Source organism: Chaetomium tenue (assembly GCF_020726465.1).
Source record: "Chaetomium tenue strain MPI-SDFR-AT-0079 chromosome Unknown F5144scaffold_6, whole genome shotgun sequence".
In the NCBI taxonomy this organism is placed as follows: Eukaryota; Fungi; Ascomycota; class Sordariomycetes; order Sordariales; family Chaetomiaceae; genus Chaetomium; species Chaetomium tenue.
Window position 1 is genome coordinate 978,030 of NW_027117334.1, and position 17,258 is coordinate 995,287.

Consider the following 17,258-nt stretch of genomic DNA (forward strand, 5'->3'; position numbering starts at 1 on the left):
TGCTTCCCGATGCGGACGCTCGCCTCTCTCGGCTGAATCGTGGGTTGCACTGTCACCCGATAACTATTGTCCAGATGTAGGACCGTCAACTTCATGAGAGGCAAACCCTTCCTGCGTGATCATCACGCTTCTTGGGATAGTTATGCTCATATTGTGCGTCGATATGCAGCTCGTCATGGCCGCGAGGAGCGAGAAACGGTTGGGACTCTGCATTTTTCATCTCGGATATTTGCTTTGTTTTTGGCCGTTGGCAGCCCAAGCGGCGCGCCGGCGAATGGTGAGGGGGGCCAACGTCCCGGGACCAAGCCAAGCGGTTCCTTCCGTGCTCAGCCGTCCATAGACCGTTGGCGCCGAGTCTACATATACCGATTAGGCTGCCCAACGGTCCCTGGACGTTGGGAGTATTCAGCGGACAATTTTTATGCACCGGCTTGCACCGAGAGGACATGCGGCCGTGGTGGCATTTCGGGTCCTGTGTTGGTATCGCATCAACCGCCCGCAGGGTGTGTTCGTGGCCGGTACGTTTCACACCAGGTCACGGCAGCACGTAGCACTGCCTGGTCTGCTGCTGTTGATGTCTCATGAACGGCTGCCTGGACGGCAAGGAACTGGGAGTATTGTTCGTCACCAACCAGCCGCGAGGCTGCAAGCGTTCGCAGGAACACCCAGACCGACTCATTAGACAGCCGAAGCGAGTTGGCCAGGTTAAGAACCTCTGTGAACGTCGAGCAACCGGACTCCGTGCTCGGGGTACCCTCGGCGTTGAGGAGGAAGGAGAGGAACGACCAGCCAGATATATCGGTGTGATGCTGGAAACACCAGCCCTGCACCGCTGCCAATGCTTCTCCGGGGTTATGTCTCCTCAAGCCGACCAAAAACCGAGCGTGACACCAGGCGTAGTAATTTCGTGGATGCCTCTCCCCTGCCACGAATACAACGTCCTTGATATCGCCAAGGGTGTCCACCGGCATGTTAGCCAATGTCAGCGTGGTGATAAGCCAGCGGCGGTGGCTCCAGAGGGTGGGTGACTTGGTGTGCCTGTGCAGCCTGCTCGTCAGTAGGCTGTCGAGAAAACGCTTTTCTTTCTCAAGACTCGAACGTGTAGCGCCGCTGGTGGTTATCTCGCCTTGGATGACACGCTTCCTCGAGTTGGCGGCCGTCAGGTATTCTGGGTCAAAGAGCAAAATGAGTGCCGTCATGTTGAGCACTTCGCTAGCTGTCTGTGGGTTGATCCCGTCAAGATGTTCCCTCAGCTTCTGCCTCGCAACCATGAAAGCCTGAACCAGACCTAGTTTCGAGATGCCGACGGCACGCCCATCCCGAACAACGTATTGGCCTTCCTCGAGGAGGTGGCTCTTGCCCAAAATCTCGAGCTCAAGAAGACCATCGTCCGGCGGTGTTAGGGCGTGCGTGATTGCCTGGTAGGCTTCTAAAGGGTTTCCCCGTTTGAGAGACGCCGCCGTTTCTTGATCCAGAGCTCGTGACATGACCGGGATCCCGTCGTTCGTTCTTGCTGGGGTCCAGTCCTTTGTCGCTTGAAGCAGCCCTCTGCTGGGGTAGCGAGACTGGAATTGCGAACAAGAGGAAACTCGCCGGGTGTGGGATAAAACACTCGCGTGATTGAAACTGTCAGTTTGGAACCGTGATAGGTCTCAATCAACAATTCAGGCAAGTGGGGGTCGTTTAAGGAGGTGCATCGGCGCGGGATTGGCTTGGGAGGCCCGACATACCCTAACCCTCTCTCGATGACTGGCGACTGGCAAAACCACGTTGCCGGGTGGTGTGAGCTGGCAGTTCCGTCATCGTCACAGCCGTATGGGTTCTCGAAGCAGCCTGGCGACCCAAACACACAGCGATGACAACATCGTTCCCCTGACGCTCATCCAAGCTGTCGATCCATCTCCCTTAGTCTCTCCGAGCCGCCAACATGCCATCGCTACTGGTCGTCGTTTTCGTTATCGAGCTGGTCGTCCAGCTTGTCAACACTATCGGCGCAGCCACCATCAACAACCTCGTGCGCAACACTCTCCTATTCTTTCATCCCACCATACGCGTTTGCTAGAGTCAGATGAATGCTAACCTTCTCCCTCGTTACAGATATGGCGCGCCTACCTCTCGATCCCAACATCGCTTGCCAAGCAGTTCACCGAACAGCGACAGAAGCAAAAGGAGTACCTGGCAGTTCGCCTCGAGCTCAACGCGACGAGCAGCCAGGACGAGTTTGCTAAATGGGCGAAGCTGCGGCGGCAGCATGACAAGCTGCTGGATGAGTTGGAGAAGAAGAGTAGGGATCCTGCTATCCCTTAAAGCAAGCTCTCGCTAAGCATTCCTATAGAATCCGCAGTCGAAGCTTCCCGCACAAAGTTCGACCGCTACATCACGGCCGTCCGCTTTATCTCGACGCGCGGCGTACAGTGGCTTCTCCCGATGTGGTACGGCAAGCTGCCCATGTTCTGGCTGCCCTACGGGTGGTTCCCCTACTACGTCGAGTGGTTCGTATCATTTCCGCGCGCGCCGCTGGGGAGCGTCAGCATCGTGACGTGGCAGGCCGCGTGCACGGCCATCCTGACGCTCGTGATGAACGCGGTGGTGGGCATACTGGCTGTTATCTCGGCGAGCAAACAGTCGGGGAAGCAGAAGCAGAAGCAGAAGCAGCCTGTCCCAGCGGCGGGAGCTGGAAACGGGGAGAGCAAGAAGGAACTGTGAACACAGACACACAATGATAATAATAGATTTGAAATGATGTCTCTCAGCATTTGACGCAATGATCCTTCATCGCCGGAGCTAGAATTCTGCAACACTACGTGAGATGACTCTTGGCAGAGTACTTGGGCTCGATCTAGGCAACACATTGACTTTGTGCGACCATGGGAGGGCCGCCAAAGCTTCGATAGTGCCAACGGTGTCAACAGTCACGCGCGCTGGAGGGAAGGTGAAACAGTAACGTCGTATATTGTTTTGCTGCTAAAAACATGTCATGGTGATACGAAAGGGTGGCAGTGTCGACGTTGTGCAATGTTCGACTTGGAAGAATCGAAAAGTGTTGAATGAAGAATCGGGAGTCGCGGTTGGCAAAAAATTTATAATTTTCAGCCCACAAGGCTGAACCAACGCATTGACCCCACCCTACCGCCCCATATTAACTCTCCCATACCCCCCGTTCATACAGCCTTGTCAAACACCTTGCATCTCGAACAACAAACGGATGCTTCGTTGCATTCCTCAACAAAGATAGGCAGAACAACACCGCAAAAATGGCGATACCCTGGGGAACGTAAGTACCATCCATGGCTCTACCAAAAAATTCAAAAACTAACCCATTGAACAGCATCAAGTCCCTTGTCATCTTCTTCGGCCCCCTCCTCCTCCCCAAAGCCATCGGCTACTACCGCCGCGTGCGCGCCGCACCGCGCATCCATGGTCTCAAAGTCCGCGATTTGCCGGCGCCCATGGTCCGCTCCATCGCCATCCTCATCGCCGTAGCCGCCGTCTTCCTCCTCCGCACCCTCCCCATCTTCTCCCCCGAAAACATCTTCAAAACCACCCAATCCCGCCTCCAAATCCCCGCCGACGTGCTCTTCAACCGCCTCTCCGCCCTCCGGCCCAGCAACACCCTCACCGCGGCCGACCTCGCCCTACGCGCCAAATTCGCCTCGCTCGAATCCCGCCTCCTCTACCTCCAGCACGGCCCCTCCGTGGTCGCCACCTGCCCCTTCTGCACCTCCGACGACCCGCGCTCCTACCTCTACTACGCGCTCCCGGACCTCCTGGCGCCCCACCTCTTTAACCTGATCATCATCGCCCTCGCCACATCCTCCCTGCTCATCGGCCGCACCCACTCCGCCTCCGCAGCACGGTTCCGCGCCCCCGCCTCCCTCGCGGCCGTCGCGGCCGCCTTCCTCGACCTGTACTGGGTAGCCACGTACAACCACACGGCCAACGCGCGGGCGCTGCGGCTGGGCCAGCTGGACACCTTCTTCTGGACGGCGCGCATAACGCGGTACACTCTCATCGCGGTCATCGACTACGTGCTCTCGATGGTGCTGTACCTGTCCGCGACGCAGCGCGCGTTCGTCAGCCCGCCGTCCGCGGTCGATAGAGTGGAGGCGGCGACGCGCGGGGTGAGGGCGGCTCTGGGGGTGGCGAATGCGTCTGGGGTGTTGAAGAATACGGTGTTGAGGGATGAGGAGCTGCGGGGGAGGAGTATGGCGTATTGGGCGCATGAGGTGCAGTTGATGAGGGAGATGATGGAGGAGAGGGAGGTGGTGGAGGGGGTGAATGATGCGTTGCTGAATCGGCTTGATATGAGGGGGATTGAGAGGGATGCTGAGGGTTGGGCGAAGGCGGTGATGTCGGCGGGGGCGGGGAAGGAGGAAGTGGTTGGTTGATGTTGGATGTACTGTGATAGATAGATAGGTAGTCGGTCGCAGATTTGGCTTCGGCGTTTTCAATAGAGTTCTTTCTGGCTTTCTATTCGGTAGTAAACTTTAACCTACTTCATTGGCGTGGCAGCTCGAAAATATAGACTTGGTAGTCGTGTAGGCGCCGCACACTTTTGAAATATCACAGCCAGAGTAAGAAGCAACACATATTAGGACGTTGAACCCAAGTCTCTGAATCGTTTGTGTAGTTACCCCAAACCTAATCACAGTGCTATTTGTCTAGCCCGGCTTCCCGCAACGCCGCTATAACTAACACAACACCTCTTACTCTAGACACCATATCGATAGATGCAGCGGGCTTTTTAACACCTCTCTCACAGCAGCAATCCTGCAATGCGTAATTTCTAACACACCACCCCTCCCCACTCCCACCTCCCTTTAACTATGCCCCCTCGTATCAGGCCGCCCACCCCCCGCCGTACTCACACTCGCAACACTATCCTTCCTGGACGACGTCCCCCCACCACCCGTCGCCTCATCCACACTCTGCTCCAGAAAACTCGCCCACAAATCAGCAAGCGACTCTCTCGGCCCACCACCCCCACCAGCACCACCACCCCCACCCCCACCCGACGACGACATGGCATCGGAGAGGAACTCGGTGCTGAGGGCGGGCGAGCTAGGCGTGCGGTGGAAGGGCGAGGAGGGCAGGCGCAGGGTGTTGCCGCTGCCGCCCGAGGCTGCGCCGCCGGGCCGTGCGAGGCCGGCTTTTTCGCGCTGGTCGTCGCTCCAGCTGAGGAGGTTGGCCATGACTTGGAGGATCTGGAATTTCTTGGGGTCGGAGCGGTCGAGGGTGAGGAATTGGAGGAAGTGGTTGGTTACTAGTTGTCTGGTGGGGGGTTTGTTAGTGATACGGGTAGGTGGGGGAGGGTGGTAGATGGTAGTGGCTTACTTGTCGATTGTTTCTTCTGGTTTGGTCTTTTTGATGTATTTGAGCGCCTTGGTGAGGTGGTCGTTTAGCACGATCGCCTCGTGCCGCAGCTTGCCGATCAGTAGGTTCTTTTCCTTGACCTCCTTCTCGAACGGCGCCGTCCGCTCGAGTTCTTTGGTTAGCGTCTCCTTGGACGATTCGGCTTCGGTGGCTCGTGTCTCGGCCTCCTGGGTGAGCTTTTTCAGCGCTTGCACCTGCTCCTCTGTGGACTCGACCATCTCGCGCAACTCCCTCTTCCGTGTGTCTTGGAGTTCCTGGAGTGCGCGCTGAAGACGGCCGACGGCCTGCGACTGCGCATCGCGGTCCGATTCGGCTCGCTCGTACGCCTCGCGCGCGGTGGCAACCTGCTCCTCGAGGTCGGATACCTTATCTGACAAGCTCTCGCGCAGGGAGCGCTCCTCCATAGCAATGACTTCCCACTCACCCATGGCGGCCGTTGTAGACTCGAGCTCGCCCTTGAGGTTCTGCATCTGCCGTGTTATGTCGTCCTTCTCCTTTAGCCAATTCTGCTGCGACAGGTTGCTCCTGCTGCGCAAGCCGACCAGCTCGCGCCCTTGTTCCTGCGCCTCATCCCTCAGGCGGGCTGCTTCCTCCTCGCGCTCGGCCAATGTCCTTTGTAGCTCATCGTTTTGCCTCTCAAGCTCGTCGACACGGTCCTTGGTGTCTTCCAGCTCGGCCTTGTCACGCTTTAAGCGGTCGCCCAGCGTCTCCTTGATCTTCTCGACACGATTTAAGAGTGTATGGTACTGGGTCTCGGCGTATTCCTTTGCGGACTCGGCATCTTCCAAGTCGGCCCGTAGTTGCGCTGTTTCCTGGGAATGCGATTCTTGTGTGCTTTCAAGCTGATTCCGCAGCTGCTCGACCTCGAGCCGCAAGGCCTCGTCGTCTTGTGACATGGCTTCTAACTCGGCGTTTTTCGCCCCTGATATTGACCCGGTTTGTGGATGCCCGTTTGCGCGAGCATGGCCGTTCGCCGCAGGTCTCGAATCGTCTTCGGTCTCCACTGCCGGTTCGGTCGTCGTTCCCGCGTCTCCTTCTTCTTCTGGACCGCTCGGTTCTGTCCCCGGCCGGTCTACCGCAGCGTGGGGCTCTGGCGGCGGGTTGCGAGTATCCTACATAGGTGACTGTGGTCAGACGGGGGAATAGGAACGCACACAACCGACACGGGAAAGCGAAAAGCAAGGGGAGCAGAGCGTAGGCAAATTGACATGGGCTGTGGGCAGGCGTACCAAACCGAGAGTCTCTAGCTCTTCTGACACTTCGTCGACCGGTTCGCTCTCAACGCCATCCTCCTGTCCAGTTGCCTTTGGCTCGGGTGCAGGGGGGTTCTGCGTGTTCGAAGCAGTGGTCGTCGTGTTGCCGACGGCAGTATTGCTCTTGTTGCCCTTCTTCTTTCTATTTGCCCTCTTCTTATTATTGGAGGGGGCAGCGGGGCCTGTTCGTTACCGTGAAGCATTATTTCTCCATTAGCGCAAATGCATATAGCGAGAAAGGCCAAGGGTGGTGATGTGGCCTGGCCTGGTCTCTGCACCCGGCTTGCCAGTGCATGACATGCCCCTCAAGCCCACTTTGGGACGTACCTTGGGCTGCTGATTGGACGGCGTTCGTTGGCGCGGCCGAAGACGACATGGTCTAGATGCAATTGGCGGTGGTATCGCTGGTGTCGTGGTTGGGGTGGACACAGATGCATCGAGGGACAATGCGTGGTGTGTGTCCTTGTGTTTCTTGTCTCGACGGTGTTCGTTGCTCGTGGGCAAATGGGCGTACAAAAACGTAACTACAAACTGATGGATGGGATGGATGGGCGGACTCTCCCGCGCCGACCCGCCGCAGCCAGGTTACTGTCTCTCGTATTCTCGGCGTAAGCTATCGGTTCTTGTCCCGAGTTTCCTTCAACAGTTGGTTAATCGCAATGGTAATGCGCAAAACGGGCCCTGCTAGACTGCTGCAGGTCCCTGAATCCCGCACACGGACTCCGATGGATCGGTGGGTGTAAGATACAGGTATGTACGAATAGTTACAGTAGGTAGGCGGGGAGTTGGGACGAAGGGTCCTTGGAACATGTAAAGGTGAACTGCCCAGGTTAAGGTAGGTAGGTAGGTATCGTTATTAATGGTTTGCGCCATCTACTTTCCAAGGTGTTATAAAGAAAAAATCATGTTGTTAACTACAGCTCGACATCAATCAATTCCACATCGAAGGCGGCCGGCGGGATCTTCGCATGCAGAAGCATTCCACTCAGCCCCCAACTGTCTTGTTTCGAAACTCGATCCTCAAGCCACCAACGTGCTCAGCGCACCATGCTAGCCGTCTGAACAGCACTGTGTTACGTAACTAAGCCCGAGGGGGTCACGGACCAACGAAGCATCAGGCCAAGCATTTTAAGCTAGCAAATGCAGGAAATCGAAGCTGGATTTTCTCTTTTTTCTTCTTCACATATTTTCTCTTCGCCTGACTTTCACATCGAATCTGCCGTTGCACATCGCAAAATGCTGGCTTTTTCATACTAGGGCAGAAGTAGAGCAGCTGTCTGCGCTTTATAATCTTGATATCTCTCGGAGCACCAGCTCCTCCCAAGAGTATATCAGGTTCGCTTGGTGCACACATTCCAACACTTGAAACTAAGAGAGCGATTACTCGGCCCGGAAGCGGCTCTTAATTGTCCCCAGCCGCGGGTATCAGTGACAAACTGCAATACTGTGACTACTTGCTCATGACTTCGTCTTCTTGGCCTTCTTGCCCTTTTTCTTTTGCGGGGTGGCATCTTCCGAGGATTTTGTGGTCTTGGCCTTGACCACTTCCGCCTCGGCAACCTCCTCTTCCTCCTTGGGCTCGGCTGTCTCGGTGGCAGGGGGAGCCTCGATAGCCTTGGGTTCCTCCTCAGTACCGTTCTCCAACAATGGCTTCGCCTCGGCGGCCTTGAGTGCCGGGGCCTCGAACTCATAACCCATCTCCTTCAGCTTGTCGGCCCTAGCGGCCCGCCTCTGCTCCTCCTTGGAAATCTTGACTTGCCATTGGGACTCGGACAGCGGCCGCTCGAGCTGCTTGCCGGCCATCTTGTTCCATGGGACCACCTTGAAGCGGCGATTCGCGCCCTTGAACAGGTCCGGGTGCACTTGCGCAGGTGGCACGGTTTTCGCCGAGAGAATGTGCCCGAACAACAGGTATTTGTCCATGGTGCGGGCGGCAATGTCGGCCACCTCGGCGTCAGCGAACTCGACGAAAGCCCGGTGGCGACTGGCGCCCGTCTTCTTGTTCCGCACAACCCTGAGCCTTGTAATGTCGCCGAATTGGCCAAAGTACGACCGCAGCTCGTGCTCGTAGAAACCGTGAGGGATTCTCGCGAGGTACATCACACCCGGTGTGCCGCTGCTACTGCTGGTGGGAGCTTTTGTCGACTTCTTCGCCTTGGGGACTTTGCCGACATCCTGGCCCTTTTTGAATGTGCTGACCTGGGCCTCTGCCTCGTCCTCGTCGCCGCTGTCCAGAGCTTGGACAAGAGCCTTGGTATCGTCGTCGACCTCCTCCTCCTCTGCTTCGGACAGGACATCGCCGTCCTGCACCTCCTCTGATTCTTCTCCCTTCTTCGACTTCTCTGCCGCGGCCTTGGCCTTCGGGGATTGCCTCTCCTTCTTCAGTGCCGACTTCTTCGGGGCCGCCTTCTCCGTAGGGGCAGCGACCTTCTTGCTGGCGACATCCTTGGTCGGCTTCTGCTTCTTCACGGCAACGGGCGAAGCATCTTCGGGAGCTGGAATGAGGACGCGTTAACAAACCGTGGCACTTTCGGCAGCAGTAGCGCCCCTAACCTTTCCGCTTCTCAGCCTTGGGGCTTTTCGTTGCCTTGCTCTTCTTTGCGACAGGCTCAGGCTCCGCCACAACCGCTGGAATCAATTGATTAGCATTTCAAACGTGAAAGCTGGTAGTATGATGGAGTACTTACGCTTCGACTTTCTCTTGCGTAATTCGGGGGCCATTGTGTCTGGTTGCGAGTATGAGGTGCATTGGATGTCGGCCTCTGTCCAGCGACTTGGGGACTCGGGACAGCTCCCAAGTCGCTCCGGTCCAGAAAATTTCTGGATTCTGCCCCATGCGCCGGGGGCGGTGAGCGTATTTTTTAGCGACCGCCCCACCCCCAGTGCTTCCTTCTGGACGATGAAACCGCCCACTAACAACACCACCTCTAGTGGACGTCACTCAGCCGGATATCGGGACAACATAGCAGTCAAAAAATTGCTAAAGTGACGAGGCCTTCTCTATGGTTTGATAACAAACCCCACCTCTCTTTCATCAATGATTCCAACCCTTCACCTCAGGATGGTATCATTCTGAAACCGAACCACTGCGAGTGGATGCGGGGCATAGGTTCCAATGACCAAGGCACCGGGCAGCACCTAGCAACAGCAGCAGCAGCAGCAGCAGCAGCTCCACGTTGGGCCAAGCGGGACTGCAACGGTCCCCTCCCCGCTAGATGACCTGGCAACTTGAGTAGCGGGATTGTCTGACCTGGACATGCAAGGCGGAGGAGAAGCGCATTGTCCGAGCTGAACTGAGAGCAAGTGATTGGGCCTGGAAGGAGCGGGCAGATACCCCCTGGCATGCGCTGCAGCTTGCAATTACGCAGTACGAGGACGACACTGGCATTCAAAAAGCGCTTTACCGCGACAACGAGGCGGATCAGGCGGGCTACTGCACATGCATGCCATCCACGGGACATCTTAGTGTAGAAATTGTTTCATCGTCCAAGCCGTGCCTTTTTGAAGAAACCGTCTTCTCCATTCAATCGCTTTTCGAAAAATTAATCCATCTAACAAACAACCGATCGACTCGCTGGTTAGTTAACTAACCATCTCGACCGCCATCTCACTTTCAGTTCTCTTAACCCGCCAGACACCGCGGCCTATTGTCCATTGTATTGCCGGCCAAGTCCCGAACTGGTCCCGACACAACGGATCTGACGACTGAGGGAGGTGCCCGATGCTACGCCTGTCTCATGCATCCTAGCTAAGACCTGGGCACGGCACATGCACAGCCGCATATCATGACACGCGTGTCTGTGCAACTCAGCCTCGCAGACCGCTCCACACACCAATCCAAAATCCAGGGATGCGCAGCTGTTGGGCGCGCCCTGCTGCTAAACCACTCGACATAGAGAAGAGCGAAATCTAAATCATCGGGTGGCCGTGTGTCTACTCGGAAGATGGAGGAACTGAAGAAGAAGCGATTCTGGGATCTGTTTAGGTCGAAGAGCTCGGCGAGCAAGAAGGGGGTATGTTGGAAGCCAGGACAGCCGTTTCCCCATAAAACATACTGACCATCTCCCCAGGAAAAAGACTCTTTGAGGACGATAAGCGATACCGATGTATTTGGAAGCCGTAGCAGGAGGCCGGAAAGGCCAGAGAGGTCAGAGGGGCCAGAAGAGCCCCCGGCCCGCCGCCGTAGACCACGGCGAACCGATCCGAGCATTACCAAGGGCAAAGGCCGTGAAGACCCTCACAGTGCCCCATACGACTTGGGGCCCCTAACCGAGTGGCCCCCGTCGGGCATGTCGAGCAGTGAGGAGTTGAACTTGGGCCCCGCAATGCAGCTCATCTCCAGAGGCGTCCCAGCATTCAAAGGCCACAAGCGACCCATTCCCCATGCCTCGGATCACTACTACGCCCTGTTCGCGACCGCGGCCGGGAATCGCGGCGACGAGACGGATGCCGCGAACCAACACGACTCCATGACGCAGCTCATGACACTACGCCTCGCCGAGTCCGAGCCGGCGACCTACCCCTGGGAGACACTAGAGCAGCCCAGCTACTCATTTTGCCACGGTAAGCGCCCGGGCACCATAACACTCAATCACTGGGTGAGTCTCGCGAGCGTCACACCACCACCCATTACTTTGCGAGACTCGGGGGTAGAGCCCCGCGAGATCGACCTCGAGACCATCTTTGGACGACTCAGGGAGCTTGACCGGGGGTTGGAGGATGACGACGAGGATCTGATGTACAGGAACCTCTACAAGCGGTTACTCAAAGACCCGGATAAGTATGCGAGCCCACACAAGACGCTCGACAAGCAGATCACGGACTTGATCATGGTTCTTTCGGGGCCAGGCTGGCTAGACCTCACCAGCCCGAAGAATCAGGTTGTCACCAAGTTTATATTTGACACCAGCGCGACGAACAGTCAGACATACCAAAAGTTCTGCCACCAGCTGCTTCTCAGCCTCGAGCTGGAACTCCGAATCCAATCCAGACACCATATGACAGACGCGAAGGAAAAGCTACTGGCCCAGATACCCCCAACAATACAGTGGAATCTCGCGCTAGCCCGCAGGTGGCACGACAACATCCGCGTCGACGACTACGGCACCGCACCCGAACACATACGGCTCCGCTACAAGCTCAAGCGGCGCCAGGTGAAGATGCTCAAACGCTTCGCGCAGATGATGAAGTGGCCCAACCTCACCGACACGCTCGACACCCTCAAGCGCCGCGACGAGGAAACAACCCTCGACCTCATCAGCTCGCACGCCATGGCTTTCTTCAGCGGGCTCGTCCTGCCCGGCTCAACCTTCCCCTTCCTGATCATGAACGCCCTGATCGACATCGACCCCGGCAAGGCCACCGATGACCTGACGCTTCTGTCCCACGCCCACCCCAGCTGCGGCTTTCAGTACCGCAACAGCTACACCTACTGGACGGCCACCTCCATCGTAGGCAAGGTCCTCGCGCCCACCTGCCGTTCTCTCGCGGGCTGGGTCGGCCCGGCCCGGCCAACCGCCGACCTCGGCCGCAACCAGATCGCGCGAATCCGCGCCCGCCGCCCGAACACCAACCGCGTCACCCCAGAAGACATCCGCTCCATGTCCGAACGCTCCGACCCGCTCGGCCCCCCAGCCCAAGTCTTCCCCGTCAAAGAATACGCCCTCGTCGCCCCCGACCGCGACGACGACGCCTACCTCACGGACCTCGTCCGCATCGAGCTCCTCAACCTCCGCCCCTGCGGCGGCGGCAACGGCAACGACACGCGCCCCTCCTCCTCCGCCGCCACGAACCCCTCCTCCCCCGGCCCCGGCCCAGCACCACCCAACACCTCCTCCTCCGCCACCACCGCCCCCAAATACCACGACGCCTCCATCCAATTCGCCATCGACGGCGTCTCGTGGCCCCTCCGCCTCACCTTCGACGTCTCCTTCGTCTCCGCCTGGCCCTGCTCCGACGGACCCCACCCCCTCTTCTTCGACTACGTCTACACCCCCGTCAAGGCCGACCAGCTGGTCAAAGTCCGCGACTGGAACGGGCTGTACGGAACCAACAACACTGGTGGGGGTGGGGGTGGCGGTGGGCATGGACATTCGCATTCGCTGTCGAACTCGACGTCGCCGCCGCCGACGGCGACGACGGGGAGGGACAGGCCGACGGGGGTGTCGAGTCCGAGTACGTTGAGTGGGGGGGATGAGGAGCGCGTGCTGGTGGTGGAGGCGTTTGGGGTGCCGGATAATGAGGTGTTGGCCAGGGCGTGGTGTGCGCATTGGGGGCTGAGCGCGGTGGTGGCGGATTTGGGAAGGACCTGGTACGTTTATTTCTGTTGCCCTCTTCTTCTTCATCCCTTTATTCGGTTGGGTGCGTGTGCTAACTTGGTGGGTGCGTAGCATGGCGTGTGCGATCCGCGAGGCGTATGCCGCGACGGTTACGGTGGTGATCTTGGTGGATGATGAGCAGGATGGGCGGGAGGAATAAGCTGGTTTTGGTTCTGTGGTTTGGAATTGAGAGGGAGAGTGCTGGAGACGGGGATGGGGCTGCGGATGTGTGTAGAAACATGGTGCATAGCGTGGATAGGGGATGGCTAGTGAAACGGATTGCGTTGTTTTGTGTTGCGTGGCTTGCTGGGTGACAGTGATATACGATAGGGGTGATGGAGAAGTCTGGGGACCGGTGCGAAGAATGCAGATGATATCTGGGTGCTTGACTGAAGCTGGGGCGATGGGGGGTCACTGGGGTCAAAAACAGAGGTTGGCTCGGGTTGACTGACTCGACTTTGACGATGGTTTTCATGCGGTGACATAACCCCCGAATGTTGGCGGTGATTTTCGTATAGACTCCGTATTGGAACCGAGTGGGATTATAAGTAATCCCGGTGAGGGGATATCGGATCTGGGAATTGCTGAGGAAGAGCACTTCCTTGAACGTGTTATATGTATTAGATCTCACGGCGCCATTTCCACCGAGGACCACCGCCCACTCGACGGTTGGCCAAGTGGTAAACCGGCGGTGGTCCTCACCTCCGGGCAGCGAGTCGAACACAGCTCCGACGGGAGGTCATGAGTTCGATCCTGCTCGGGGAAGGACTTTTCTGAGCTGGCCCCCGGGACGCCGGGCCCCAGCCAGGAAAGGGCAAACTCCCTAGGGGGTTTCGTAGCCGGCCATCCCCGACGGGGGGTGCTCGGTGAGCTTTTGGCGGTTTTAGCTGTACGTTGGTTACTATTCGGGCTTGGAACGGTGTTGGGTATTAAAACCTCCGCGGCGTCTTGTTGGTAGCCGCCTATCACCCAAACTAGAACATTGTATAAACATGTCGCTACCATGCACATAGTAAATCGATATGTAGCGAATCAACTGGGTATTGGTTTAATTGTGCTACTGTTGATTAACGACAGGTTAGTTCATGATTATCATGAATTATACATTATCCCGGACTAACCAAACCCCTTCTCCATTGAATCCTTCCCCTTATCCTAGCGAGTGTGGGTATCTGTGAGAGAGTTGAAATGATATGAAATGAAATGTGTAAAAGAGCGCCACCCAGGGTATTCCTCCGTTTTCCGCCTTTGTTTTGTTATTTTCGTGTTTTGGTGCCTTGGGTTTCATCCATCTCAGGAAGGGAGGAAGTGCATCACCCCCCGTTCCAACCTTCTCCTCACAACATCATCAAAATAGTTACTAGTTTATGACCACCAAAGGCGGTTTAAACAGCAGCAGTACCCGCCGGCGTAGCCGTCGCAGGACCCGAGGCGGGAACCTGAGCGGGGGCCGGAGGAGCGGCCTGCTTCTCGGGGAAGGTTCCGTCGTGCAAGGGGACGCGGCCGTACTGGGTGAAGGCGATGTTGAGGCGGCCGAAGTCCCAGCGGCTGGACAGGAAGAGGACTGCAAAGCCGACGCCCGTTACCAGCAGCAGATCGAGGATGCCGAACCAGATGAAGCTCGGGGTCACGCCGAGGTAGTTGCCGCCGTCGGTCAGGCCCCAGGCCAGCGGGTACAGCAGCCACAGGAAGTTGACCCAGCCGGCGAGCAGGAGGTAGTCACGCCGGGAGCCCACCCGGTTGGCGCTGCGCAGGCCACGGACGAGGGTTGAGAACGCCAGGAAGGATTGGGCTAGGAGGCCGAAGGCAAAGAAACCCCACTTGTAGTTGGACGGGGTGTAGGCGGCGACGAGGAACGAAATGATCCAGACCCAGGACAGGGCGATGTTATAGATGATGGTGGCCCAAGAGGCACCAGACAGCACGCCGAGGGCGAGGAGGATGATGGGGAAGGCAATCACCCAGAAGACGTACTTGGCCCAGAAGATTTGGCGGATCAGGCCGCTGCGGACGAGCTGGTTGGACTGGCGGACGGGATCCCAGGCTAGGTCAGAGGCCATGGCATAGTAGGCGATGAGACCGGCAAAGTTGGCGATGATGAAGAGGTAGTGGAAGAACCGCTCGCCGTTCTTAGCGCGGAACTTCAAGGCAAAGTAGCCGAGCTGGAACATGTTAGTATTTCACATGCCTACTCAGGTCTGTGTTGATGCTTGTGTGGCTTACAAGGGAGAAGCCAAAGATGGCCGTGACGGCAAACAGCCAGTTGGAGCCATTGGTCGATAGCTGCTGATTACCCGCCGGCGGGTTGGTTCTCAAGGCGTCATTACGAGGAAACAGTGCCATGATTGCTAATTCTTAATCCTGTCAGGAGTCGGGAGTTGTAGTTTTGGGTGGATGAGAGGCGAGGGATGAAGCACAGATACCCAGCCAGGTATGAAGGCCAGTTAATGGGTGATGATCAGATGGATATAAAAGGGATAAGTTTCTGATTCATGGAGGGGAGGGGCACTTTCTTATAGCCGTATCACGCTACCCAGCATCGGTCTGATGTCTCTTAATGCGACACAGCACGCAAGGGAGCCAAGGAGGGGGGCCCGAGAGCACCAGCACCTCCCCGGGAAAGCGAAGCGGCTCGAACTCCGATGGCTCCGAACTCTAGCCCTTACCAAGCCGGAAATCGTGGAGGTAGGAAGACTAGGCGAGTTCTCGGACTGGGAAGTACCCTTCCATTCCGAGTCTTCTCCTCCAGCCGGTAGTAGATGAACTAATGGACCAGGACCCTTCACCCGCGGCAGCCACCGGCAACATCACACTCCCCATCCCCCTCCATGCACAGTCCCGTGTCCTACGCCCGACGACGTCCTCTTACAAAGCACGACATGGCACCAAGTACAGTCCACTTACGCCCTATGGAGCCTTGACGTCTAGACTGCCGTGACTTGTCATGCATACCGCACTTACACAGAGCCACAGAGCCACAGAGCCCCGCACCACAACGACTGGCCCGCCCGAGATGGCACGACGTCCGGGGGTTCACCCTGGGGAGCCAATGGGCCATGACGATCGCGGGCCGATGCTTGGCATACGTTGATGCGAGCGAGCTTACACCACACCACATGACATGACGGTGGCTGTCTGGGTGGGTGCTGGATGGCTGGCTGCATGAGATGAAAATGCCAGAAAAGAATAGCTCCATAGCTGCATAGGCAAGAAGAAAGAAACGGCGGATCAACCGGAAACCTCGGGAGAGGGGGTGAGGTGGGCCGGTGGCGGCGCGCGTGATGATGAGTGACGATGTCGATGATGGTGGTGATGATGAATAAGGACTCCCGATTTGAAAGAGGCGATTTATTTCGAAGCAGATCGAATGTCGTGCTCCATATCGAGGACGCTCCGGACCACTTACACCGGAACGTGGCGATCGGGAAATAGCTGACACCCAGTACCTTGACACTCCCACCCAAGCAAGCCAAGCAGCCCAGACTGGAGTAACAGACACCATTGTGCGAGCCCTTGTTTGCTTCCACCACAGAGGATTACACTAAGCCAGTGCCCGTCCCGTCCCTCCACCTCAACAAACTCACCCCATCAAGCCATCTCGCCCATCGATGACTGCAACATACCGAAGCGAGCCAAGCCGATCGCCGAGCCAAGGATCGCTAATGCCGGCACTCGACTTTTTGTCACTTCATCATTCTCAAGTCACTCAACTGACACTCTCCCAAGGAAGAAGAGAATGGGACCACCAAGCAGTCCCGACCATTCCGTCCCATCTTTTGACTGGCTCGAAGCCGGTGATCGCGTCACTTGCATGCTGTCACGCCACCTCCCTTTATTACCTCGATTACCAAAGGTGACAAGAATGAGGGGGACGAGGGCAAGAAAGAGCTTCTGGTTAGGTAATGCGAGGCGGCATGGCAAGCAAGGGTAGCTCCGAGCTCTCCTATTGGCGAGGGCAGATGAATATTGGGCGTTCGGGCTCAAGCTCGCCCCCCGAATTCCCGAATGATGTCCAGACTTTGTGCTGTTGAGCTGTGATGGCCGGGAAAAATAGGGAAGAGAAGGGGAAATAATCCGGCAGAGAAGAGAAAATAACCGGAACGAAAGTGTCCAAGGCAGCAAGCAGTCTCGCTGTATACAAGCACCAAGAATAACTAGGAGGTCACTAACCAAAACCACCCATCACACAGAATAAGACGCCGTCGGCAAAAAATCCGCTTAACATAAGACGGCGCAAAATGGCCACTTTCCAGTGCCCTACCGATGTAGACCAACGCCAAGGGACGTCACACCACCTCGTGACTCGCGCCCGCAC

The 17,258-nt window shown here is 57.1% G+C and overlaps 7 protein-coding genes across 7 annotated transcripts; 3 read left to right on the forward strand and 4 right to left on the reverse strand.

The window, feature by feature from the left end:
• Positions 1 to 414: 414 nt before the first annotated feature.
• F5144DRAFT_341004 (uncharacterized protein) lies at positions 415 to 1,792 on the reverse strand. Its single transcript, XM_066784226.1, has one exon. The coding sequence runs from the start codon at positions 1,485 to 1,487 to the stop codon at positions 489 to 491; it is 999 nt and encodes a 332-aa protein (XP_066639554.1). The 5' UTR covers positions 1,488 to 1,792; the 3' UTR covers positions 415 to 488.
• Positions 1,793 to 1,801: 9 nt separating this feature from the next.
• Positions 1,802 to 2,715, forward strand: F5144DRAFT_581569 (CHD5-like protein-domain-containing protein). Its single transcript, XM_066789438.1, has 3 exons — positions 1,802 to 2,014; positions 2,098 to 2,284; positions 2,336 to 2,715. The coding sequence occupies exons 1-3, from the start codon at positions 1,928 to 1,930 to the stop codon at positions 2,704 to 2,706; spliced, it is 645 nt and encodes a 214-aa protein (XP_066639555.1). The 5' UTR covers positions 1,802 to 1,927; the 3' UTR covers positions 2,707 to 2,715.
• A 422-nt stretch (positions 2,716 to 3,137) lies between these two features.
• Positions 3,138 to 4,589, forward strand: F5144DRAFT_341048 (uncharacterized protein). Its single transcript, XM_066784228.1, has 2 exons — positions 3,138 to 3,274; positions 3,329 to 4,589. Exons 1-2 carry the CDS (start codon positions 3,255 to 3,257, stop codon positions 4,386 to 4,388), a joined length of 1,080 nt encoding a protein of 359 aa, XP_066639556.1. The 5' UTR covers positions 3,138 to 3,254; the 3' UTR covers positions 4,389 to 4,589.
• A 1-nt stretch (position 4,590) lies between these two features.
• On the reverse strand, positions 4,591 to 7,156 carry F5144DRAFT_341057 (uncharacterized protein). The gene is made up of 4 exons (XM_066784229.1): positions 6,954 to 7,156; positions 6,603 to 6,808; positions 5,335 to 6,485; positions 4,591 to 5,271 (listed from the first exon to the last, which is right to left on the reverse strand). The coding sequence occupies exons 1-4, from the start codon at positions 7,000 to 7,002 to the stop codon at positions 4,821 to 4,823; spliced, it is 1,857 nt and encodes a 618-aa protein (XP_066639557.1). The 5' UTR covers positions 7,003 to 7,156; the 3' UTR covers positions 4,591 to 4,820.
• Positions 7,157 to 7,781: 625 nt separating this feature from the next.
• On the reverse strand, positions 7,782 to 9,427 carry F5144DRAFT_581576 (uncharacterized protein). The gene is made up of 3 exons (XM_066789439.1): positions 9,314 to 9,427; positions 9,180 to 9,254; positions 7,782 to 9,121 (listed from the first exon to the last, which is right to left on the reverse strand). Exons 1-3 carry the CDS (start codon positions 9,345 to 9,347, stop codon positions 8,085 to 8,087), a joined length of 1,146 nt encoding a protein of 381 aa, XP_066639558.1. The 5' UTR covers positions 9,348 to 9,427; the 3' UTR covers positions 7,782 to 8,084.
• A 902-nt stretch (positions 9,428 to 10,329) lies between these two features.
• On the forward strand, positions 10,330 to 13,576 carry F5144DRAFT_341138 (uncharacterized protein). The gene is made up of 3 exons (XM_066784231.1): positions 10,330 to 10,639; positions 10,697 to 12,936; positions 13,016 to 13,576. Exons 1-3 carry the CDS (start codon positions 10,571 to 10,573, stop codon positions 13,101 to 13,103), a joined length of 2,397 nt encoding a protein of 798 aa, XP_066639559.1. The 5' UTR covers positions 10,330 to 10,570; the 3' UTR covers positions 13,104 to 13,576.
• A 597-nt stretch (positions 13,577 to 14,173) lies between these two features.
• On the reverse strand, positions 14,174 to 15,388 carry F5144DRAFT_341367 (uncharacterized protein). The gene is made up of 2 exons (XM_066784233.1): positions 15,167 to 15,388; positions 14,174 to 15,105 (listed from the first exon to the last, which is right to left on the reverse strand). Exons 1-2 carry the CDS (start codon positions 15,284 to 15,286, stop codon positions 14,329 to 14,331), a joined length of 897 nt encoding a protein of 298 aa, XP_066639560.1. The 5' UTR covers positions 15,287 to 15,388; the 3' UTR covers positions 14,174 to 14,328.
• Positions 15,389 to 17,258: the final 1,870 nt, after the last annotated feature.

Excerpts from the sequence above, each read along its gene's own strand:
- F5144DRAFT_341004 (XM_066784226.1), bottom strand. The coding sequence starts at position 1,487 with ATGTCACGAGCTCTGGATCAAGAAACGGCGGCGTCTCTCAAACGGGGA.
- F5144DRAFT_581569 (XM_066789438.1), top strand. The coding sequence starts at position 1,928 with ATGCCATCGCTACTGGTCGTCGTTTTCGTTATCGAGCTGGTCGTCCAG. Across the intron at positions 2,015-2,097 it reads CAGCCACCATCAACAACCTC|ATATGGCGCGCCTACCTCTC; the intron begins GTGCGCAACACT and ends CCCTCGTTACAG. Across the intron at positions 2,285-2,335 it reads GGATGAGTTGGAGAAGAAGA|AATCCGCAGTCGAAGCTTCC; the intron begins GTAGGGATCCTG and ends GCATTCCTATAG.
- F5144DRAFT_341048 (XM_066784228.1), top strand. The coding sequence starts at position 3,255 with ATGGCGATACCCTGGGGAAC. Across the intron at positions 3,275-3,328 it reads ATGGCGATACCCTGGGGAAC|CATCAAGTCCCTTGTCATCT; the intron begins GTAAGTACCATC and ends CCCATTGAACAG.
- F5144DRAFT_341057 (XM_066784229.1), bottom strand. The coding sequence starts at position 7,002 with ATGTCGTCTTCGGCCGCGCCAACGAACGCCGTCCAATCAGCAGCCCAA. Across the intron at positions 6,809-6,953 it reads CGTCCAATCAGCAGCCCAAG|GCCCCGCTGCCCCCTCCAAT; the intron begins GTACGTCCCAAA and ends GGTAACGAACAG. Across the intron at positions 5,272-5,334 it reads CCAGAAGAAACAATCGACAA|ACAACTAGTAACCAACCACT; the intron begins GTAAGCCACTAC and ends ACCCCCCACCAG.
- F5144DRAFT_581576 (XM_066789439.1), bottom strand. The coding sequence starts at position 9,347 with ATGGCCCCCGAATTACGCAAGAGAAAGTCGAAGC. Across the intron at positions 9,255-9,313 it reads ACGCAAGAGAAAGTCGAAGC|CGGTTGTGGCGGAGCCTGAG; the intron begins GTAAGTACTCCA and ends AATTGATTCCAG. Across the intron at positions 9,122-9,179 it reads CAAGGCTGAGAAGCGGAAAG|CTCCCGAAGATGCTTCGCCC; the intron begins GTTAGGGGCGCT and ends TCCTCATTCCAG.
- F5144DRAFT_341138 (XM_066784231.1), top strand. The coding sequence starts at position 10,571 with ATGGAGGAACTGAAGAAGAAGCGATTCTGGGATCTGTTTAGGTCGAAG. Across the intron at positions 10,640-10,696 it reads GCTCGGCGAGCAAGAAGGGG|GAAAAAGACTCTTTGAGGAC; the intron begins GTATGTTGGAAG and ends CCATCTCCCCAG. Across the intron at positions 12,937-13,015 it reads GCGGATTTGGGAAGGACCTG|CATGGCGTGTGCGATCCGCG; the intron begins GTACGTTTATTT and ends GTGGGTGCGTAG.
- F5144DRAFT_341367 (XM_066784233.1), bottom strand. The coding sequence starts at position 15,286 with ATGGCACTGTTTCCTCGTAATGACGCCTTGAGAACCAACCCGCCGGCG. Across the intron at positions 15,106-15,166 it reads CCATCTTTGGCTTCTCCCTT|CTCGGCTACTTTGCCTTGAA; the intron begins GTAAGCCACACA and ends AACATGTTCCAG.